General features: G+C 40.3%; 1 protein-coding gene across 1 annotated transcript in view; it reads left to right on the forward strand.

Annotated features, from left to right (window-relative positions):
• The window catches only part of KIAA1549 (KIAA1549 ortholog), a 175,790-nt gene that overhangs the window by 99,150 nt on the left and 51,598 nt on the right, over positions 1-25,042 (forward strand). The window contains exons 7-10 of the mRNA XM_067536032.1: positions 5,514-5,573; positions 8,272-8,417; positions 18,135-18,312; positions 21,044-21,228. Coding sequence (XP_067392133.1) covers positions 5,514-5,573; positions 8,272-8,417; positions 18,135-18,312; positions 21,044-21,228 — 569 coding nt within the window. The remainder of the gene's footprint in view (positions 1-5,513; positions 5,574-8,271; positions 8,418-18,134; positions 18,313-21,043; positions 21,229-25,042) is intronic.

Genomic DNA, 25,042 nt, shown 5'->3' on the forward strand with positions numbered 1-25,042 from the left:
CTTGTTTGTTTTGACTCATTTCTTTGTTGAAAACCCCTGTCCTGGCATTTCAGTTCTACAAGACAATGAAATGAGAACAGAATTTCTACCAAGAGCAATATATCCTGAAAGACAGGGTATCTGGTAGTTAAAAACTTCATAAAACATCCAAATGCACTATTCTTTGGTTTGTATTTTATGGCACATAAGTGTAATTTTAAAGACAACCTTGTCAGCTCTGTGTGGCAGGGACTGTCTGATAGGATATGTCTACACAGGAAAAATACCCTGTGACAGAGAGTTTCAGGGCCCAGGTCAACTGACTCGAGCTCACTCTGCGGGGCTAAAAATAGCAGTGAAGACGTTCAGGGTCAGGCTGGAGTCTGGGCTTCAAGACCTTTCCCCCTCATCAGATTTCAGAGCTCAGGCTCCAGCCTGGGGCCCAACATGTACACTGCTATTTGTAACCCCACGACACAAGCCCCACAAACCTGTGTCAGTTGATCTGGGCTCTGAGAGTCTTTTCTGCTCTATAGATGCAACCTGTGCGTGCGTGCGTTGCGTGCATGCGTGCGTTGCGTGCGCACACAGTGGGGCTGCTTCCTGACTGGGGTCTCTAGGCGCTACTGTAATTCAAATAAAAAATAATAATGTGAATGATGTAGGGCGTTCCCAGTTTCCTCCTCACTGAATACCTGTGTAAAGTGGTCCAGTAGATTGTTCTTTTTTTTCACCAGGTCACTGTGTAGAGTCAGAACAACAAAACCGTGTGCACGATTGTTGCTTTAGCCCAGTGGTTTTCAACCTGTGGTCCACGGACCTCCGGGAGTCTGCAAACTATGTCTGAGATTTCTAGAGGGATCCGCACTGCCATTTGAAATTTTTTGGGGGGTCCACAAATGAAAAAAGGTTGAAAACCACTGCTCTAGCCTGTTGAATCTGGTATCCATACATACAATGGCAGATTGAAGCATACAGATCAGATTTTTCCTGCAGTTTTGTCTCAGACACACAAGATTTACCCCTTCAGATTTGCCATCCCTAAGGATTTTTCACATAAGGGTCAGGATTGTCTTCCATTGCTGTGAATTCCAGCATAGAGCTCTCTACCCTGTGCAAAGGCTCCGACACCCAAGAGATTTTCCCCTTCTCCAACAGAAAGGGAGACTTAGTCATGGTGTTGATTTAGTTAATCATAAAATTCAATGTGATCACAAATTTGCCTGTCTTAAGCTCTTTAAGAGCGGTGCTAACTTGAGCTATGTCGGCCCGACTCCATTTCTGGCATATGCTCCAAATGGGGGACAGCCAATTGATATTTTTATATCACTGCCTTCAGTGATCTGACCTAACTAGCAATCCACCGTGTTTGATGTATACCGCTAAATAGCACAACATTTGCCTCAGAGGCTCAGTAAGGGGTTGGACTTTGGGACCAGCCAATGTCTTTGGGACTTGAGTAGTAAAATTTGAAGATGTCCTTTAAAAATAAATTCAGACTTTTAAAAAGTGGCATAATCAGCTTTGAGCCCAGAATATAACAGGATCAAGGGCAGGGGGTGATGCTGTGCACGACAACATGAGGAATATCTTACCTAAACTTGGCCGGTACATCATTTGAACGGCTCATATTCATCGTAGTTCTGTCCAAACAGGACAACCAGTTTTGATTGGCGCTCAAATTCACAGTCCATTCTAGTCAATTTCATGATCATATGATTTGAAAATTGGTCTATTTCATGATTTCAGATGTTTTCATCTGAAATTTCATGGTGTTGTAACTCGGGGTTGGGGGGAGTCCCAACCCAAAATGAGGTTGTGGGAGGGTCGCAAACCTGTTTTGGGGGGGTGGAAGAATTGCCACCCTCACTTCTGTCTTGCTTTCACAGGTGAGCTCTGAAGGCAGCAGGGAAGTGAGTCTGATCTCCCCCTGTGCTACTGGAAGTGCCCTATCCCAGCTGGGATTAGCAGCTAGAGGCCCCCAGCTGGGGCGCTCCCAGCAGCATGGAGGAGATCGGATTTCATGGCGAAGGGCCAATTTCATGGTCTGTGACACATTCTCCATGGCCGTGAAATTGGTAGGGCCCTAGTCATGAGACTTGCCATAACATGGTGAAAGTTGGCAACACTGATTAGTGCTGTATGTCCTGTAAAAGGTAAACTGTGTCAAAATGAAAGGCTCCCTGTTCCAAAGAGAGTACGTCTTAAAGCAATAAAGGGTACAGGACAATATGATGAAATGCAGTACAAGACGAAATGACGTGGTCTTTATGGCTGGCAGGTTTCAGTGAACAGGTTGGCTTGAATTTTCAAAATTTCACTGTCTAAGCAGGTCACGCTTCGTTGCTCATGTCGGGGGAGCTCCATCCAACTTGCTGCTGCCTTTCATGCTCAGGAGGAGTTTCATGTTGACAACGTTCCCATTGCTACTTAGCTTTTATAGATGCCAATTGTTTTGGCATTATGTAGGTAATGAAATGTAAAATGCAAAAAACAGAACATAGTACACCTACGTGCAGTGTAATTTAGGCTGGTAAGTAAATGCACCTGACATCCATAAGGAATACTGAATAATCCATATGTTTAAAAGTAAGGGCGTGTGTAATTTTTGTTCATGTATACACCCCACACCTCATGCCAGGGGCTTTGTGTGCAACCCTTTCTTCATATTAGGATCTTCCTGATCTCCCCCTCCCAGGGCTTTGTGTGCACCTCCATTCACCCCTCCCTGCATCATTATTATTTCTCTTCTGCCTGTCTGGGAGATCAGTCATTCAGGGTGTCAACGTCTCAGGCCATGTCTACACAACGGGCATTATGGTGGCACAGCTACAATACTGCTGCAGTACCACTCTTGCATCGTGGTATAGACTAAGTGGTTTTTCTGTCACTGTAGGTAATCCACCGCTCGGTGTGGCAGTAGCTAGATTGACAGAAGAATTCTTCCATTGACCTAGCTGTAGCTACACTGGGAATTGGGTTGGTTTAACTACGGCACACAGGAGTGTGAATCTGTCACATCCCTGAGTGGTGTAGTTAGGTCGACATATGTTTCAGGCATAAACCAGGCACTGGTCTTAACCTTAACTATAGTGAAGCTACTTCTTCACTATAATTGGGAGGATGAGCAGAGATGAGATGGGGTGTTGTTATAAGGTGTTAATGGTGCCATTAGCCAATTTGATCTATAGACAATTGCAGAGGTGTTTGAAGCTGTCGCTCTGTGAAACAGATGACAAGGGCTCTAGGGCCAGGTCTACACTATAAACTTACTACGTTGCTCAGGGCTGTGAAAAATCCACACCTCGAGCGTTAAGTTATACCAAACTAACCCCTAATGTAGACAGCGCTAGGTCGACAGGAGAGCTTCTCCCGTTGACCTAGTGACTGCCTCTTGTGGAGGTGGACTAACTACACTGATGGGAGAAGCTATCCCGTCGATGTAATAGCGTCTCCACTGAAGTGCTACAGGGGTGCATATCCACGGTTGCTGTGTTTTAAGTGTAGACCTGCCCCACATGTTCCCGACCAAATCTCTAGTTCGGTTAATTCGATATAAAGTTTGTTAGGCATACAGGAATTTGCATAAATTCAATCATTTTTCTAGCAGTAACTAGAAAAAAAGGGTCATATTGAGTGTCAAAGCAGAACTGTTACCTTGTTTTAAAAAAGAAAGTAATTAAACACTCTAACAGTTAAAAGTTTTATTGCCATTGGCGGATGGTTAATTATCTTGTGATCTTCCTCTTCTTGGGCTTTGGAAAACACCAGTGCAGCTGCAATTACACATTTTTTTGCAGGATGATATTTTAAGACTAAGGTAAGTGAGTGAATTATCAGAGCAAACAGATTTTCAATCTTCTAGCTATACTGAGCCAAATCCACTCATTCTATGTTTTAGAAGAACCCTGCAGCAATATATATCATATATAAATATAAAAAATGGAGCATTTCCCATTTACATGTTGCAAGTGGAATTTTTAGAAATGTATGTAAAATCTAATTCAAATGAAGAAAGGGCCATATTCTGATGCCTTTACACACATTGACCACTACTGTACTTCATAACATTGGCCCTATAGAAGTCTCAATAGCACTGTTTGTGAAGCGCAAGGTGCTATTAAACTGGAATAAGGGTCAGAAAATGTTGAATTTTAAGTCAGTTTTTTGGCATAGTGGCATTTAATTTAATTTAAACACGAAGAGACTAAAGAGTAATTATTTCACTGGAGAGAATTAAAGCACAGTTTTAAAAACCGAGGTTTAAAGAAAAGGTGATACATACCTAAAGGCTCTTCTGCTTTTTGCATTAGAGGAGAAGAGAGTGATCAGGTCTTTAATAGTCAAAATCACCAGGTTCTGGACAGTAACATATTTATGGAAACAGCTATAGTACACTTAGAGAGGGGCCTTAGCTACTTACTGTGCAAATAAGACACACTAGATACATTAGGAAGTTAATCATTTCTTTGAGGGCCTACAATAGCAGCACATGAACTAATTACAGTGTAGTGGTTGGAACACAGAACTGGAAGTCAGGATACCTTGATTTTTGGTCTTGACTTACCTTGTGACCTTGGGCAAAGTCTGTTTACTTTTGTGTACCTCACTCTTCCCATCCTGCAAATGGGTTTTAAAAAATGAATCTTTGGTAAGCACTTTTTAAGAGCTTCAGATGATTCATGGAAAACTTTGACAAAGTTATGCCCTTCCCCCTCCCATTATTTTCATGAAGTTTCAATCTCTTTTCAGGAAAACTAGTCCCAGCCTCTGTCCTTACCTATTCACCGGTGCCTCTTTACTTCACTCCAAATGGGAATCTGGGGTGAAGTCCTGACCTGACTGAAGTTGATGAGGGTTTTTTCATTAACTTCAATGAGGCTTAGAGCTTCCAGAAAGAAGGCTAGTCATTTTGACAAAACTTGGGCTATTGAACAAAATAAAACCAAAAAACCATGAGATTTGTCATGGAATTCATTTATGATTTTCATAAATCTAATTTGCTTTTCACAATTTTGAATGTATATTTTATTTTATTATGGCTTGGAATACAAAATATGTATGTTCATTTTCTCCTCTGCACTTAAGGCTTAACATGTCTCCCTGGTTGCAGTCACAAAGAGAAGGATACTCCCTTCCTCAAAGAGCCATGAATGACTCACCTAGAGTCATCCAATGTACAGCATAATCTTAGCAAGCAAAAGTTTCATCTTATATTGAAGACAAACTAGGCAATCAGACTTTTCTTAATATTTTTAGGAGCAAAGATCTTAGGGTAGTATATTATATATTTCAGGTAATTAATCTGACCACTTTGGTCAGTTGCTTTTCATTCCTGCATATGAACCAGAAAGTATGCTCCTGATACCATGTCTTTCTGTCACTTTTGTATAGCACTAAGAGTTGTATTATATCTGCAAATAAGATGTTCACTGTCTTAATGTGAATTATGAAACAGCATCTTTTCTTGTTTTTGTGTTGTTGAGTATACAGTTCTTACAGATGTTTTCTCTCCCATCCTTTTTTCCCCCCAGCCTTTCATTATCCTCAACTCAATGTGTCTCAGTTGATGAAATCTTCCTGGGTGAAAACAGGTATGTACACTCTGTAAGGGTAGATAGCTGTGTGATCATTTTTGTTAGCCAGGACCTAGGTAACATATTGATAATGTTTGAGATTGCTTACTGGTTGAGGTAACAACTATATCCAGGACTGAATAAACTCCAAAGCCAAAGAATGAATAACTTGGAACTGTTGGGAAATGTTCTTGTCTTGTGTAGAATGAACTATTGCAATTCCTTGTTTATTGGCTCAAACTATTACATTATATTTAGAATGCAGTTTATTCAGAATACAGTAACACAACTCAGGTATACAGGGGGTGCGGTATACACTAGCTGCCATGTAAGTTGGACTTTAGGGTTTTTTTTGTTTTGTGTTTTGCTTTTAATAGTTGATTTATTCATGAAACCTCACACCAAAGCGCACAAGGTTCTGAAACAGAATAAAAATAGATGCCATAAAACGTAAACAATTTTAGGGACCGTAAAGAAGCAGCTCCATCCCATTTCCCTTTTTTCTCCAATTAATTTCCAGCAAATCACTCTAGTCATCTGATCTAATTTGCCCTGAACATAATCCTAAAACAGTGGGAGGTAGCGCTTTCTGTAACTGCCTTCCGCTGTGGAATATACTTCTGGCTGTTGTTTGTAATTCTCAATCTATTTGAATTTAAAAGAAGTTGAAAACATTCTCTTGTGTTTCCTGCATTTAATTGTTCTTGGCCACTGATTCTGAAATACTTCATCTGTGACTGGAGCTGGTAGAAAGATACCACTTCTTATTGTTGGGGGGTGAGGGAGCAATTTTTTGGGCGGGAAATCTGAAATTTCCATTGAAAACTTTTTTGTTTTTTCAATTGAAAAACTGAAACAAAAACCGAAAAACCCCCTGAGTATTTGAAAATCAGTTTTTGGCTTAAAAAGAATTCAGAATCAAAACGCAAGTTGTTTGTACTGAAAACCAAATTTAAAAAATGAAAATTTTGGCCAAAAATATAAAAACTTCACTAAAAACTGAATTTTTTCCTGAAATTTCCAAGCAGGTAAATCCTTTTCCATGCACCTGTGATTGAGAAGGGGATTTGATAGCAGCCTTTAACTACCTGAAAGGGGGTTCCAGGGAGGATGGAGCTAGGCTGTTCTCAGTGGTAGTAGATGACAGAACAAGGAGCAATGGTCTCAAGTTGCATGGGGGAGGTATAGGTTGGATTTTAAGAAAAATGTTTTCATTAGGGGGATGGTGAAGCGCTGGAATGCGTTACCTAGGAAGGTGGTGGAATCTCCATCCTTAGAGGCTTTTAAGGTGTGGCGTGACAAAGCCCTGGCTGGGATAATTTAGTTGGGGTTGATCTTGCTTTGAGCAGTGGGTTGGACTAGATGACCTTCTGAGGTCCCTTCCAACCGTAATCTTCTATGATTCTATGGGAGCCATTTAAGAAATCAGGAGAGTGAAGCAGTGGTCCCTCTGGCTCTGAAGGGAGCCACGGTTCTCCTGGAATCTGGCCCATAACAAGAAAAGAGCCTTTTTCTAGAGAGACAGAAAGAGAGGGGATAGTTGAGAAAAAAGCATGTGGGCTGAGTTAAAGAACCTCTCATCTTTGTGTGTGTGAGATCGAGGGAGGGGGGTGTTCAGTAAGACAGGGCCCAGAAAGAGCAACCTGAAATGGGAATGCTGTGAGGAAGCTCTGGGGAACACGGTTATGGCTAGAGGCTGCCACAGAGATGGCTCAGGGGACCTGAAGAAGGAAGCCTCAGCTGAAGGATTGTAGCAGGTGCGGACATGGAGTTCCAGCCTGCTGGAGAAAGACCAGCTGGCTTGGAGACCAGATTCAAAAGGACGAGGTCCAAAGTAAAAAAGCAGCTACCCAGCTCCGACAAGCTCTAAAGACTTTAGGACCCTACCTGGGTGTGGTTCCTTCCAGGGGAGTATGTGGGCCTGTGGAGATTAGACCCTGTCTGGATCAAAAAAGAGCTACTGTGCCCAGTAATTACTGTTTGAATTGCAAAGTGTTGTATGCCCTAATGATAATGTTTAGTGTAACCCCTTTAACTGAACTGGCTCTAATAGTTGGCGCGCCTACAGCATTTGCCTCCAGGATTGTCACAGCCACTCATGCTAACCAATTTCTGTGCACCACTGCTCAACGAAGGCTTTGGCTCAGGGCTGTCTGAGCTAAGAAAGAGGCAGGTGACAATACACTTTTCTCCTTTCCGTTTCCTATCTGTTCTGCTCTTTCTATCCTATTTTATCTTTCTGTTTATATCCTCTATTTCTGCCCACCCCGACTCCATGACTGGTGAATTCAAAGTACAGTTAACACTGAAAAGCAGGTAAACTGGAATTGGTTATAACTTCGAATTCTGTACTTTCTTCTGTTTGTGTTTTGATATATACATTATGTTTCCAGATATTTAGATAATTTGGAGGTAGGGCTACTTCATGATTGCATTTGTTCTGGACCAGGCTAGCCCCCAGGAAGTTCCAGGAATCACCTCAGTGTTTTTTTCTTTTAATTTCCCTTTTTCCAAAGTCTTGCATTGCAATGTGCAATCTTCCACTGAGCTGGGTGGGATTCACTTGTGAATATTTCGATGCTATGCTTACATTGTCCAGCAGAGAGCACAAGAAAGTGATTCAAGACCTGCAATGGGCTTTGCATAAAAGACACTGCAGACTAATGCTTCTTACTAATTTATTTGTTCTTGGGTTACTTTTTTAAAAAAAATGTAGTTCTCTTGGGTATTGTCGACCAGCAAATTCAGGACGAAGTGTTCCAGGCTGGGATGGAGCGGAAACTGGCCCAGCTGTTAAATGAGGCTTTGAGCAGAGGGCGAATATGGAAACGAGCTACATTTGCAGGCAACAACATTGTGCAGGTATTAAAAGATCAGAGGTTGGATCTGTGTGTGCGTGTGTGTGCGTGTGTGTGCGTGTGTGTGTGTGTGTGTGTGTGTGTAAAGGGGAATAAACTATTCAAACAGTAAATAATACCTAGCACTTGAGGGAAGGAGAGATTAAATAAAAGCATCTAGTCCAGCTGCCTTATGAGACTGATACATAAATCTATGTTGTGCAACTAACAATCTTTTAATTGCCCTTCTGCCTTTTGAACTAATAACTATGATAGCAGTGTAAACAAGTGGAGTGTTCAATGGTTATAACGTAAGTACTGTGATTTTTAAAAACATTCCTCAGAAGCAGCTCTTAAAAGCAACCTATTTTAAGAACTGAGTTCCTCATTTAGTTGAGGTGTCTTGCAAAGAGAGAGACAACGCTCTTCTGGCTCAAAGACTGCCCCACCCCTTTTTTTAGCCACAAAGCTCTTAAAATGCTTCAAGATATTCTGTAGTGTTTTGTAACAGTATATAAATATGAAATAGGATAATGTGGCTAAGTGCTGGTTGGCACATATGCTATGCAGTTAAGGGATCTCGGCAAATAGAATCACAGTGTAACCCCTTTAACTGAACCTGTTTTAACTGCCTGTTTGGTCTGAAATTCCCGGTCATAGAAGTTGCAGTGAAAGAAAGAATTAACTACATCACACTTGGCATCTGTGACAGTCCCTACCGTGCTCTGATATCTGGGCACTGGTGGTTCTCTGTACCTTCATTGTAACTGATGGTCTTCATTCAGGCAAAAGCCACCTTCTGGTTGCAAAGATTTGAGAAGTTAACCTTTCCTTAGATTTCTGGCTGTCACATATGGTCCTTTATCGGCCAGATCAACAAACTGAAACCTAGTCTACCTTTTTAATGGGGAAGTTGTTTAAAAATAACTTTGCCAGCTAATCCATCAACAGTTGACCTCACAGTTGCCATCCAGGCAGTTCAGACCTATCATCTTCCTTCAGAGTAACCGTGCAGTTTCCCCTCCTGTTTTAATTTCCAGATGTTTGAAAGCTTTTGGTCTCAAAGAAGCATCTGTTCTAGTAGTAGTTTTTATTTTATTTCTTTTGCACGGCTATGATTCACTGTGAATACAGTGCCCTGTTTCAGATTTTTCATTCTCCCCATTGCACACTTTTTCCCTGTGCCTCTTGATATAAAATAAACCTTATGTTTTACCCACAAAGTTGCTATCATATTTAAAATACATACAGTTGGGCTGCATGTAAAAAGTTACTGTTTTATCCTTTAGGTAATAAACCACCGGTTCTGTATTGTTTGCATGCACAGGTTTTAGAAGAGATCCCTTTCTAGCTATCACATTGTATTTCACTGGGTGAGAACACAGTGCCTTACACATAGAGGTGGCTATATTTCTGCTATAGTCTATTGGCCAGGTCTTAGGCCTGGTCTACACTTAAAAATTAGATCAACCCAGCTATGTTGCTTAGGGCTGTGAAAAAGTTTGTGCCCTGAGCGCCGTAGTTCGGTTGACCTAAACCTGGTGTAGTTGTAGCTAAGTTCTTCTGTTGATGTGGCCTTAGTCACCAATACTGTTCCTTCGTTCTGCTTCACTGCTGAAAAGGGGTTATCAGGCTTCCTTAACTGGGCAGCAGCTGAGTGTTACCCCAGTGGTGAGCCATTACAACCTCCTACTGCACTCCACAACCTATGCGTCGTTCCCTAGGGATACCAGCCTTTCATCACTCCTTTTACCAAACTACCAGCACAGCATAGCACTACACCAAATGTCCAGAGCGAATTGTGTTAGGTGAGGGTCGTTTGGAGAAGGGAAGGTTGAAGGGGGAAGAGTTCAGGTTGTGGTGTATGGCAGTTGTGATGATGATAAGCTACATGCCTGTAGGTGAAGGAGGGGAGGTTGTATACTGTCAGCTGGCTCAACATCTCAAATCCTTGCTTATGTAGGTTAGTGTCAGGTATGCTGTGTATGTAGCAACCCTGATCTCTTCACAGTGAAGTTTTGTGTATTTATGTAAAATGTTTCCAACAGCCTTTTTGGAGTGTAAGTGACACCTGTGATCTGATACCTGTAGTCCCCCTGTGTGTGTTGGCTGACAATTACCTTTCTTTATATCTTGGGTCAACTTAACTATTGGAAAGTGACCACATTTTGGTAATTTTTCTTTTTTACATTCTGTTGTTTGCCAGTACCCACTTAGCAGATACACAGGGAGGAATCCTTTGTCCCCACAAACACAACCCTTCACCTCTGTTCACCCAAGTTTGGATTTACCATCCTAGGGTGAGCACTGAGTTATAGTCTCTGTGCTATGTGAATGAGAATTCTGGAGCATGTACTTTTGACCTGCATATCACAGAGTGTGAACATGAGAATAAAATTTCTCTCCTTGCTTGCAGTATTTTTTCTTCCGTAGGCAAAAGAGTATCTAGCACAATTTAAACAATGCAACTTGTCGTTTAAACAGGACTTCTGTTTTTCCCTTCCCAGCTCTCCGAACCATATATTAGACTGTGAAACTTTGCATTGTTCCCACCAAAAACGATGAAGTTATTTGGGGTTGGGCTGCCCTTTGCAGATAAATAGTTAATGTAGTAATAGGGTAACCTTGTCTTTTGGGGAGAATCAGAGACTGTTTGATTAAGGGAGTAATCATCCTTCCATAAGAATTGTTATTCTCTCAGTATTTGGAACCTGGAACTACCACACATGCTCCTTACCCTGCAGCCACTCACTGACAGGATCTGCTAAAGCAGCAGAGTTTTAGTACGTACAATGGCGCTGTAGGTTTGGCCTGTAATTATGGAAGGTGAGATTGCAGAAATGTAGGTGTGAGCCCAGATTCCTGACCCTGATAAAACTACTTTGCACCACTCCCATGATACAAAGCAGCATTACAGCCCGCATAACCAGCTACATAGGGATTCCCTTGGTGTAAGGGACTCTCCAGGTGGTGCAGAGCTGGCCCTGTGCCATTATATCCAGCCTTGGTATAGTGGGACACATGCCTGCGCCCAGGGTGGGTGGCTGGAGTTGTTGTGGCATTCCAGTGGTTCTTTGGCTATAGAATGGTCCGTTGGGGCCTCCTGCAAATTGTTGCAACATAGAACATCACCTCTCCCACCTCCGTTGAGAATATGGGGCATAGAAATCAATTCTCAACTGCAATAAACCTTTTCATTTTGCTGCAGCAGGTTCTGCAGATTCCCCTGAACAAGGCTGTGAACTTCTTTGAAGAAGTGCGTGCGTGCGTGCGTGCGTGCGTGCGTGCGTGCGTGCGTGCGTGCGTGCGTGCGTGTGTGTGTGTGTGCGCGCGCGCGCATCCAGAGGACTCCATGACATAAATAATAAAATTTCCAACCTATGCACGTTCTTTATTTTCAACTTTCTCTTACATCTCAGGATAGATAGTAGCATGTGTTGCATAACATCATGCAGTCTTCTGACGGCTCTGCTATAATACCAGCCCACAATGGAGTGAAATAAGGATGCAGACTGCCAGTTGTACCAAACTGTGTTATTTTAGTTAGCAGGACATTTGTCTACTGGAGACTAGACTGAAACCACACGTTCATTTCACTTGTGACAAGCCTGTTTAGAACTGAGGCTTCCTGAGGTGAAGGCACTTTGTATAAAAACACTACATCACTGAGCGCTGTGAGATTGAAGACCTTGCGCTGTAAATGAGGCAATTGTCGATAAATCCTATCACAGTCGTATTACTTCATTTCCATCGTTTTCCTTTCCTATGCTGTGAAAGTAGAACTGGCACCATTGGAGGAGGGGCAGGGAGTACGTTTGATTTCTCAATAAATATATTTATTGAAGAACATAACTGTATAAAAATCACTTATTTAAATCTAAACAGTTTTGAACCTTTCATGAAAATAAGAGGCTTCGACTGACATTAGTGTCCAAATAGCTCATCTTTTCTCCTCCCATTCTCTCATCTACATTGCTCAGATGGTGGCACAATCTGTTAGAGAGACACTGAAAGCCATAACTACACACAGGGTTTACAGCCTTACAGCTGATTATTATACACAACACAATCCCACCTATTTTTATATAGTGCTCATATTAAAGGTTTCACAGATTTCACCTTTTAAAGCTTCTTCATTCAAATACAAGGCATGTTCTGTGTAGGTTACATTACATCATGCAGACTTAGAGACACTTGACATTTTTATGAGTGGTCTGTCATGTCAGCTCTCATGCACTTTTATGAGGAATGAGGCAGTTAAAGACTTTTAAAAAACACATCAGAAGCTCATATTAAAATAATACTTAATTTACTTTAGATTTAAATTATCTATTTTTTTTTTTTTTAATGCTGTGAAAAACAAAAAGGTGAATCCTAGAAAAGAATGGCAATTAAGGTTGTGGAGCAAAGTGACAAAAGCAACGACGTTCTAAGTTAAAGGAAAACTTGAGAAATTAAAGAACTCACATAGTTAATATTTAGTTATCTAAAAATCTGTATGAGATGATAATTGTGATAAAGGTCTGATAGTGTTAGATGTCAAGGGTGAGTTCAGGTTTTCACTGAGAGCAGTGTCTTATTTTGTATGATCAGTGTGTCCTTCTCAAATTGGCAGCACATAATTTGTGAGAAAAATTGAGGTTTCTTGGGATTTTTTTTTTAAATGGAAATTTTAAGCATTTCCACTGTCTGACCCTTTTGTTGGCACCCTTTTGCTAACTTTTGCTACTCCAGCAGCTGTCCTAGCTGGTGAACCATCTTTAGTTTGTTTTCTGTGAGTCCTGGTTTGATGAACCAGAGATGGTTCACCAGACAAGTACTGGCAGCAGAGAGCTGCCTCAGGGACCCATCCAGCACATGGGGGCATTCTGGCGGCGGTGTTTGGGATGGATTTCTGAGGGGAACTGTGTTTCCATACACCTTTAGCTTTCAGTAAAGCCCTCAGCTAGAGACTAAGTCCTCAGGCTCCCCACTGACAAATTCTGGCAAACCAGATTCCCAGCTGGCAAAATAGAGGTGGTTTGCTGACTGGAACAGCTGGCACAGGAACAGATGTTGTAGCTGGCTCCTCATACAGATTTATTTACTAGTTTCTCCCTCCCTCCCTGTGATCCCTCCCAACATAACAAGGGTCCATCTGTGTGGATCCAATTGCAGGATCGGGGCCTAAATGCCAAATTGGATGAATACTTGATATCAGTCACAAATACTGCCACATGCAGACCCAGCAAGATTAAGCTGCCAGCATTTAAGCTGCACCAGTGTATTTCCTGGCTTTGTGGGTTCATGCAACAACTTACTCAAACCTAAGGTAGACTTTGTGTGTGTGTTGCTCATTTAACGTATGGTTCATGCTGTAATGTCTGCTAAGTAATTCAGACCATGACACAGTTGTCATAATTGCATAGGGGTTTAAATCCTATTTTTGATAAAAACAGAATCTTTTTGTTCTTTTCCCTGTGGGATGTGGGGTATTTCAAAGAGAGAAGTAATTCTGCTGTTTACTAACAAATTGGCAAATGATTACAGGATCTCTTGGCTGGCTGAAACAGTGCAAACACTTCGAGTTCCTCTACTACCTAGATTTTCCTACTATAATTTATGGACTGGAATTGGTTACCAAGACAACACTATTCACTGACCTCTGGTACTCGTTTGGAAACATTCTATTTTAATTAATTTTTACTGACACCGGAACACAGTTAAGCTTTTACTCTGTAGCGGTTAAAGCACTTGTCTAATATTAACCAAAAAGATGTGATTTATGCAAGCAGCAACTGAATGAATTGCACTGACGAGCTTTTTCATTAATGATTGAAATTCTTGCTTTTTTTCACATGCTCCCTTTCCTTTCCCTTCCCTTCCCTCCTCACCCTCAAAGCATGGATATAAAATGCTGGCTTTTGCTTCTTAATACACGGAAGGCATCTCCATATGTCTGGAAAACTGGATTTCTATGCATATGTGCTGTCTTTAGCACCCTAAAGGACAGACTTTCACAAATTATAAAACAAAAATAATTTGAAATTGTACAGAAGACCTTACTGGGAAAATAGTGTGAGACTTACTACACAGAAACTATATAAAAATATATACACATTGTGGTCTATGCCTTGTACTACGAAATATATCTAATATAATACTTTGATTGTAAAGTGCTGTGTAAGTGTAGAGAAATCCAGAGCTTTAAAAAAGTGGGTATCAATTACCCCATTTTACGGATGTGAATACTGAGGCACCAAGAGGTTATTTAATGCTGTGAATAAAACTCAGGGACTTTGTCCAGTGCTCTAGCCATTAGACCACATTGTTTCCCCATGTAATAATTGGGAATTATTTAAGAACACCTTACTAGATGACCCAAAAGCCACAATCCCCACAAGTGTGTGAAAGACAGCAGGGCCAGACGGCAGCGGGGGGGGGGGTGTCATAGAATGGAGATAGATAAGCCCCAGAATGGTGATGGCCTTGTTCCCTGTAGACTGAGCAGAGGTTACTACAGGTTAATTTAGGAGCACCTGAGGCCAATTAAGGCCCAGGTAGAGTCCTGATAAAAACCCCTACTCCAGCCAGATGGAGAGAGAGTAAGGAGAGCTGGCAGTAGTGTGGGAGGAGTGTTGCGATCAACCAGAGGATCCAGAGAAGAGCCTCGAGAAAGCAACAAGAGATCAGAGAGGGGGAAATAGCCCGGGGAAAGAAGTGCAGCTGCAAGCAGTGTCAGCAATGCATGGCTTCTATTCATAGGGCCCCTGGACTGGGGCCTGGAGTAGAGGGCGGGCCCAGGTCCATTCCCCCTCCCTCCTCATTGTGCATTGAAGAGGCACTGACGCTCAGAGACAGGAGCAACAGTGGGTGCCTTCATCCACCATATTGGAGCAGGCAATTTGCCACATGAGGAAGAAGGCTCTGCTGGTTAAAAAACCAACCTGGTTTAGAGGGAAAGTGAAGGTAGCTGTAAATAAATAAATAAATAAAAATATAAAAAACAAATGGAAGAAGGGGAAGTTTATAGTAAAGAATATAAATCAAAAGTTAGAAATTGTAGAAAATTGATAAGGGAAGCTAAGGGACACAAGGAGACATCTATGTCCCACAGAGTTAAGAAGAATAAGAAGCTGGTTTTTTAAATGTAGTAGGAACAAAAAAGGATGGTATTAATAATTGTAGAATTATCAAAAATAATGCAGGAAAGGGAGAAGTGTTAATAAATATTTCTGTTCTGTATTTGGGAATAAAACAGATGATGCAGTCTCATCATGTGGTGCTGATAACTGTCGATTCTGCTAGTAAATGTGGAGGATGTTAAACAGAAGCTACTAAAGTTAGACATTTTAAATCAACAGATAACTTGCATCCAAGAGTTTTAAAACAGCTGGCTGAGGAGCTTGCTGGACCATTGTTGATTTTTAAATAAGTCTGAGATCAACTGGGAAAGTTCCAGAAGACTGGAAGAACTCTGTTATGCCAATTTTTAAAAAGGGGAAATGGGATAACCTGGGTAATTATAGGCCTGTCAGCCTGACGTTGATCCCAGGCAAGATAATAGAGCAGCTGATACAGGACTCGATGAATAAATAACTAAGGAGGGTATTATAATTAATGCAAATCAACATGGATTTATGGAAAACTAGATCCTGTCCAGCTAACTTGATTTTTTTTTTTGGGGGGGGCTGAGATTACAAGTTTGTTTGATAAATGTAATAGTGTTTATATAATATACTTAGACTTTTGTAAGGCATTTGACTTGGTACTGCACAACATTTTGATTAAAAAAAACCAAACAAGGTAAAATTAACATGGCACACACATTAAATAGATTAAAAACTGGCTAACTGATAGGTCTCCAAATGTAATTATAAATGGGGAATCGAGCAGGTCTGTTTCCAGTGGAGTCCCACATGGATCAGTGTTTGGCCCTATGCCATTAATCATCTTTTTCAATGACCTGGAAGAAAACATAAAATCATTACTGATAAAGTTTGCAGATGACCCAAAAATTTGGGGAGTAGTATATAATGAAGAGGACAGGTCACTGATTCAGAGCAAATTAGATCGCTTGGTAAACTGGGTACAAGCAAACCAATAAATGGTTATGGCTAAAATTTAAATGTTATACATCTGGGAGCAAAGAATGTAGGTCATACTTATGGATGGGGATTTCTATCCTGGGAAGCAGTGACTCTGAAAAAGATTTGGGGGCTGTGGTGGATAATCAGCTGAACATGAGCGCTCAGTGTGATGCTGTGGCCAAAAGAACTAATGTGATCCTGGGATGAATAAACGTACTTTTAAGCTGAACGCACCATATAAATGGTTAATCAAAGGGTGCTTAAAATGTATTAGATTTAATTTTACAAGAACAGAGTATTGAGGTTCTCATCTACAATTTAAATGTTGATTGATTAGACAGCATCTACAGGGCTGCCTCAGAGAACACGTTCTTTTGATTAATAATGGCATTAAAGCTGCACTGAAGGAATGGCTTCATAGTGTGTGATGTAAATTCTTTGCTTCTTGTAAAAAGATTAATTAGGAAAAAACATGTCATTTATTGCTCAGGTACTCTAGTTGTGGACGAGCAAATTATTCATTTGAAGCAAATAGTAAGCCTGCGTATGCATATGGGTAACATCCACACAAATTTGGTTTTAAATCAGTTAAATGAAGTAAAAAACAATTAAGTGAAGCCAAAATAGGTGCTTTGGGAAGGACAAGTGAAAGCAAAGCATATGTGAAATCAAATCCATGAACCCTTAAAATATTACAAATTCCTGACATCACCCTTTCAACTGCATTGTAAAATTTAGCTGGAAATTAACTTTTTTTTAATTGGCACAAATCTGAATCACTAAAAATCACTCCTACTCCCATTCCCCCATCCAGAAATCTGTGTTACAGCTATACCAAAGTTGTTCAAGCCAAGAACTTCAGGTTGTGATTAAACGGTTGTGTTGTGCAAAGGGATTAGTTCATTGTAAATAGTTTCCTCCTCAGTCACCAGGTAGTCATTTCTGTAGATTTCCCACTTTCCTGCAGCACTTGAACGTTGTGTAATTAGGGCACTGTTTTAACACTGCATTGATTGTAATCATCCACTGGAATAGATGGAGTTTTCTCTTGTGATTATTATTTCATTATTATTACCTAAGAGGTGATGTCTTGAGTTTTAGTTTGGGAGCAAATTATAATGGATTATTTGCAAGCACTTTAACAATAGGTTTATAATGCCCATGCTTATTCAGTATTAACTAGAGTGCTGTTAAAATCAGGGATTTTGCAATCTTAGAAATAGGGTAGAATTAGATCTTATATTGTCTCTTTAGAACTCACAGTATCTCAGGGTTGTTTACATAACGTCTTTTTACTGGGTTGCTCTGGACACTGTCAATTTCCAGGTTTCAGCAGTAAGCATTTAGTGGGGTACCATGTTTCCCCGTGTGCATTGTCTGATGGATATTAAGATTTCATCTTAGCAGCAGCATGTTCTCTCACTGTGATCTAATTTGGAGCCTTTTGCTCTTGAGCCGTCAAGGGGTTAGTGACAGTGGCCATTCAAAGGGAAGCACTGATTCTCTCTGGGCAAAGCTGTTCTTGCCACCTTTCTTTTTGAGGAAGGGTCCCTAGGGTGCAAACCCTTAAGCATGGGAGTGTGCGAGGAGAGAATTGAAAGATGAAATATGTGAGAACCTTGGAGGAAAAAATATTTTAATTTGAAGTTTAAAATCTTCCTGTGTCTCTTCAGATTGTCAACGTGTCACGGCTAGAGGGCGCCGATAGTCCTGTAGAACTGATCTATTTTGTGGAAGATCAAGGCGGACAGAGGCTCAGTGCTGTAAAGTCTTCAGAGCTGATTAACAGAGTCGACGTGCAGAGAGCTGCCATCATTCTCGGATACCGCATTCAAGGGGCAGTGGCACAACGTAAGTACCTGCCATCTCTGCATCGCTGTAATCACTGAAGAACAAGGGGAAACATGGCCCTGGTTCTAGACATCTGGGGACTTCTACAAAGCAAACTGTAATATGTATTATTATCATGTCTGTAATGCGTGTTTTACATAGGAGATGACAGCTGATGCGGAAGCTCTAAGAGGTGCAGCATAGAGTTCACAGCCCAGGCAGATGTGTGACTTTAAGCCACATTTGAACCTTCTTGTTCCTGGACTACTCTGGGGCCTTAGGCATACCTGAGACAGTCTTGGGGACCTAAGTTACAGCGGCCTCCCAAGACTGGCCTATGCGCTCCAGTCCTGCATGCTGTTAGCCCACCCTCAACATGCCTGTACACTTGTGTTTGCAAAGGGGTCCTCAGAAGGCCACTTTAGGACTGTCTCTGAGGTGCCTGCTCTGAAAGAACCCTCCTGCAGTCAGAAACAGGACTTCAGGGGCTCTTCATGCTGCTCCAGCCCCTTTATACACCACAAAGAAGCTGGAGCAGGGGTGAGGATCTCACCCATGAAGTTACAGAAAATGGGGAAAAGTATAAATGTGGGATGAAATATTTCCTCTGTGTGAAATATGCAAGCCTCCACAATTTAAACATTACTCTTTTTACAACCTCCCACCCCAAAAAAACAACAACAAAACCCCCCACTTCTTGTTTGTAAATGAAAGACGCAGTTACTGTGGGAAGGGGTTGTTTGGATCATGTCAGCTGGGAGCATAACTTGTGGCTCCTTTTCGTTGATTGAATGTCATAGATCTCATTTTTATTTACTGGTCTATTAGTGATATGTCTGTAGTGTGACCTTTTCATCACTTGTTAATAAGGTTTCATTAACTACATGTGCATGAGCGTTAGTATAGGAGACCCCAGCACACCAACTCAATGAGAGATGTGAGGAGGGAGAGTCTGCGGTGGAGAATATTTACATATTTACAGCCAAATGAAGCTAAGGTGCCATACATAAGAATTTAGAGTCTAAACTGTACACCCCGATGAGAGGAAAAGGTTTAAAATATGTAACGTGTAATCAAAAGTCTTTCACTTGATTTAAATCCAGAATTAACTTTATTTTTTTTCTGTGTAGGCAACACATAGAAACATAGGACACAGGACTGGAAGGCGTCTCCTGGACCATTGAGTCCAGTGGCACCCTATCTTAGGCAACCACATCTCATAATCCTGTTAATAAATTTAGCAAATTCCATTTAAAACTAGTTAGACTGTTTGATATGATAGTACAAAGTCTTTTTGCTTTGGTAGCAAAAGCTAGAAAAGTCAGATATAATACAGCATGTGTCTGATCTACAAAGTTAGTTGCAGAACGATTTTTATGGAAAAAAATGTATTTGCCCAGTAAGGTAGTCATTATGAAAATATTAATGATTGGGTCACACACAGTTTTAAACTGTTTTTTTTTCCCCTTTAGTATATTAGTTAGGGTAGCTCATTTACCCTTTAATCTTATTATGTTATCTCTTTATTAATGTAGTGTAATATTAGTTTGGGAAACATTCATGAAATGGTAAGGATAAACCAGCATTGGGATGTTGTTTACAGAAAATGCTAATGGCCGTACAAGCTCAACTGTTTTCAAGTTTGTTCTCTTTTTTTATCGTTTTAACTGAAACTTCAGTTCCAAAGAATGAATTAATACAGTTTGAAGATCTTAAATCACTAATAGAAAGCATATATGTAATTTTTGTGTGTTTGTCTCTCTCCTGTTGCTATGAAAAAGCCCACAGAAACCAAAGGAAAATTTAATGTACCGAAGGAAACAGCGAAACTGACTATACTCCAAGTACTATCAAATTTGCAAAGTAAATAAAATGGAAAAATAGTGATAATTTTCCTCTAATCTCTTCTAGTTATAGCAACTGAAGTTGTTACTTGTAAGAATAATATGCAAAAATAAATTCACACAGAAATATTACTTTTAATTTGAAAGTGTCCCTTTAAAAATCACAATTCTGACTGAAAATGTTTTATCTGCTATTATTTCAAGTAGCATGGACAGTTACTATAAATGAAATTGACTAGAGGAAAATAATTCTGTTTCCAGTTTGTTTGCTTTGTGCATAAGTCAGTTTGATTGTGTCTCATGGAATAATGAGTTTCCTCTTTTGTTGGTAGTGGCTTGCACGTCACAACAGGGGAAGGAAAAACATTTAGTAAATAAATTGGGGAAATGTGATTGCAGAGCTCAGGGATAGGTGTAATACTGTACATGAAAATACTGTTTAACTTGGTTTTTGAAAGTGACCAGATTTCAAATTGACTGTGTCCCTTTACAAGGCAAGAATACTAAAGCGTTCTCCCACACAATTGTTGCTGGTATATCAGACTCCTGATCTGTTTCACTTTGTCAACTCAATTTATGGCTCCTCCTGAACAGAGATGACTAATCATGTCAAATGGTGTGATGGAAACCCATTTCACTTGTAATTTAAGCACAGGTCTCCAGAATTGAAAGTAGGCTTTAAGACACTTGATCATTTGCCCCACACTTGTGTTTCCTAGCCATGATGTACATTAAGTAATACATTTATTACCTTGCTTATATTGCACAGTCTGTTTCCTATAAATGTAGTTCTTTACTAACAATTAGAGTATAGAAATGAGTACCCCCTGAAGTGTCAACAGTTAAAAAATAAATAAAATATCTATATACAATTCTTGTCTCCCCACTACCCCCTTCTACCTCTGCAGCTGTGGATAGAGTGAAAGAGTCATCGTCTGAGTCTCAGAATAACAATCTGTGGATTATTGTTGGTGTGGTAGTCCCAGTGGCTGTGGTGTTGCTTATCATTATAATTTTATACTGGAAGCTGTGCCGAACAGACAAGTTGGAGTTTCAGCCAGACACCGTGAGCAATATTCAGCAGCGACAGAAGGTAAAAGGAGATGGGAAAATGCGTTGGGAGTAGTTAAGGTATCCTAAGCACTCGTGAATGTGACAAACTAGGAAATATATAGTGTCTTTAGATGGGAAGGTGAGACGCATCATTGCAGATGCTTCCTGCAATCTGGGAAAAAAAAGTGGAATTGCTAAGAATTACACAATAATAGAGTCCAAAAATCCCAGTGGTTTCCACTGCTTTTTCCTTTACCTGTTGTATTATCTAATGCTGTATCACACCCTTAGGATCTGTCTTTCCTTTGGGAAAACCTAGAGGACAAGGTTGAAAGAAACTTGCCTACATCATTTAGTCCATCTCCCTACCTTTATTCCTTGGGAGAAAGGTACTCTATTATTCCTTCTAGGTGCAAGTACTTGTTTAACTTTGCCTGGACCACCTCTGTGTACTATGAATACCTCATAAGCCAGACTGTTCCATCTCCCAAGCATCCCATCAGTTCCTGGAAGTCCTTGCATTGTCAAGACTTACTTTAAGGCTCCTTGGACATAGGCTACTGCAAACGTATAAACTGTTTTGCAAGGTATATTGCAAAAAGCATGTATTTTGTCGTCTTAAGTTTCTAACTTGCCTTTGCAAGTGGATTTAGCTTCCAAAAATGGTAGGTAAAACCTCTTATCCCTCCCACCATTCATTTACAGTTTGTCCTATCACAAATGACATAGTGTATGCATATAGTGAAATCTTATAACCTGGGCTGAGTAATGGGTCTGTTCTTGCATTTGTTGGACATTTTTGTTGCTGTGCAATTCCGTATGGTTTTGTGTGTGTCTGTATGCAGAGATGTATGTATGTGTCCTACTGAGTGGAATATGTCAGACTTTGTTTATAACAGTTGCCTGTACTGGCAGAGCTGTTCCTTTAACTTCCTAGATACAGAAACTTTTGTTTTTCGAAGCTGGTATACTGAGCTCACTCACTATTGATGCAAGTATAAAGTTGGTTAACAACTTAAAGCTCTGTCTACGTTGCAATTGGGGATGTAATTTGCAGCTTGTGTTGATGTACCCATACTATCTTTAATTGATCTAATTAACTAAAAATAACAGTGATACTCTGGTTTCAAGAATTTCAGTGCAGGCTGTATCATACCATCTGGTCCCTGGGTACATATTCCCGTTGCTAGCCCACGATGATGCCTGTGCCGCAATGTCCTTATTGCTATTTGTAATGAGCTAGCTAGATTAAAGCTAGCATGGATATGTCTACATGATTTGAAGATTACACCCTAGTTGCAGTGTAGATGTAGCCTAAGTATTCAGCCACAAATTTTTATGTGGTATGTGCACAGTTTCCCTCCAAGAGTTTACATGACGCAAGGCATTACCTGGCCTTGCTGTGTTTCCCAAAAGAGGGGGAATATTTGCAAATGTAAACAAACAGCATCCAAAACAACCACTGTGTTTTGACTCAAACTGATTCACAGGGAAGTGTACTGCTTGTTGAGTCACAAACTTCTCTTTCTTCAGAAGCCCGAAGTGTTTTTGGAGTTCTTCCACCCAAGCATTAAGCAAAGCAAATCATACAAGGTCTCCAGTCCTGCACTGGGATTAACTATAGCTAACCTTTGCACCTGTGTGGGGTCCCCTGCAAGTTAATGGTTCTCCACATGGCTCTGAAGCCCATGCTAGTAGGTTCTGATGCAGGACTGGGGCATTCACTTGTGAGATTGAACAAGATGAGCTTTGGGTATTATGGCTAAAGTCACGGAGGAGTAGGCCATGGATGGTGAGGTGTATTTTTTATGCTAAACTGCCTGAAGCTGTAAACTCCTAAATTATTAGTCCAGTATTTTCATAAAAAATGTATTGGTACCAAGGGGCGAAAGAAAGACAAAAGTAGTATAGCTTCCTACTTTTTCTTCTTACTTACTGAACAAATCAGAGAAGGACATAACCGTGTGTCTGAAATACCTGTTAGTGGTTAAACTCTTGCTTTCTCTTGCCATGGACATTATTGAGGTATTACTACAGTCACGTTCAGAGTACTGTCACCTCATGTTCAAACAGTTTCCTCTGTAAAAGTCTTGTCTGTACAAAGTTAATTGAAGAAGGGAACTGCACTTCTGCACTTCTAAAGCAGCGAGAACAAATCAATAGCAGCTTCCACTTACCTTGCAATCTGAGATTTAGTTGCAGAATCAAGGGGAGCAACAGGTAAAACCTTAGATTAACTTTACCTCTTGGTTGTTCGTTTTATCTTGGCTGCATTAATATTTAATTCAGAGTTTAATTGGGGTAATACTTAATTCTGAGTAGGAGTTTAAAATTAATTTGAGATTTGGCATATAATGAAGGATAATACTTTTGATAGGTGGAGGGTTTTTTTGGAGGAAGTATTTAAAAATAAACTTACAAGTTATCATCATTATTATTATTATTTATTTGTTAAGTACTGATAACATGTTAAGGTCTGTGCTATACAATAAACAAAGGAAGACACAGTCCCTTCCTCAAGAGAATTAAAAATGAAGTAGGTAGGCAGTAATCAGCTAAGAAGGCACTTGAAAGACTTAGAGGATGATTGCTAATTTAGGGTTAAATTAACCGCAATTTTGATATCTTCATGCAAGTCACCTCTTTCACCACTAGCACATATGGAAAGTGCTTGTAATTTTTTCCAGACATTTTAGAGACACATGGTGACTGATTACATGAAATCTCGCAATATAACATATTACAATAGTTTCAACATTTGGGGAAGAAAAGGACCCAGTTTTTTCTGATGTAAAGTTTAGCAGGATTTGGATAGTTTGGGATACAGCCAGAAGCATGTGACTCCATTTCTTGTTAAAAGGCTTTTTAATTTGTTTCGTTTGTTGTAGTTGCATTTTATACAAAATACAAAGAGAAAAAAAGAACTGGCAAGAAGTAGCTGTAGTATAGGATCATTCCCATTCTGGGTATCGATGATATTGTGTCCACCTGCTTTTCCTGCAGTTCTGAGTTTTGTATTTTTTAATGATTTCTAACGGAGTGCCATAATTCATTTCTGTTTTATCAAAGTGTCTAATAAATCTAGTCCCAGCAGGGGAATCAGTAACCTCAGTGTACTTTTGTACGCTCCAAATCCGCAATTTTCTGTTGTCTCAAGCTTTCTATAGAGAAGCAGCCTCATTGACTAACAGACCAGAAACAGCTTACGTCGTGTCTACTTCATTTCAGAAAAATCCACACTCTATACTCAGTTTGTCTTTTCCTTCACTGTTTCCATTGTACTTTCCATTTTAATCACTAGAGAAACAAAAATCTTGAATTTTTTGTTCAAGTCTTGCTTCAGTTGTCTGGAGAACCTGCAATGTTATCTTTTTAAGGAAATATTTATAAGCACAACAGTATCATGCATACTGGAAAGGACCTGTATGTGAGGTCATCTAGTCCAACCCTCAGGTGCCAAGGGAAGATTCTCCCTATCATACATTTTCTCATGCTTTGCTGAGTCTAGTATTAAATTTTATAAGTGATGGGTCTTTAACTACTTACAGAATTCATTCTCAGGAGATCTTCCCAGTTGCATTTTGCTGCTTTCCCCCCAGTCCCAAGCCTTGGACAAAGGAAATGATATCCCTTTGCTGACAGTGAATCTTCTTTGCAGTTTCCTTGGTGTCACCAGATAGTTGTAGGAAGTTAGGATAGGGAATTCCCCAGACTCTTGTTCACCACAAACACAGTGTTTATGATTGCAAAACAGTAGAAGTTTATTGAGCACTAAAGGTCACTGAACAGCCAAATCAGTGCTCAGATAATGACACCACTTTGCTCTGGCACCGCATTTTCAATTGTATGTATAT

This window comes from Emydura macquarii, unplaced genomic scaffold, assembly GCF_026122565.2.
Source record: "Emydura macquarii macquarii isolate MOO-44397 ecotype Brisbane River unplaced genomic scaffold, CSIRO-AGI_Emac_v2 contig_3530, whole genome shotgun sequence".
In the NCBI taxonomy this organism is placed as follows: domain Eukaryota; kingdom Metazoa; phylum Chordata; order Testudines; family Chelidae; genus Emydura; species Emydura macquarii.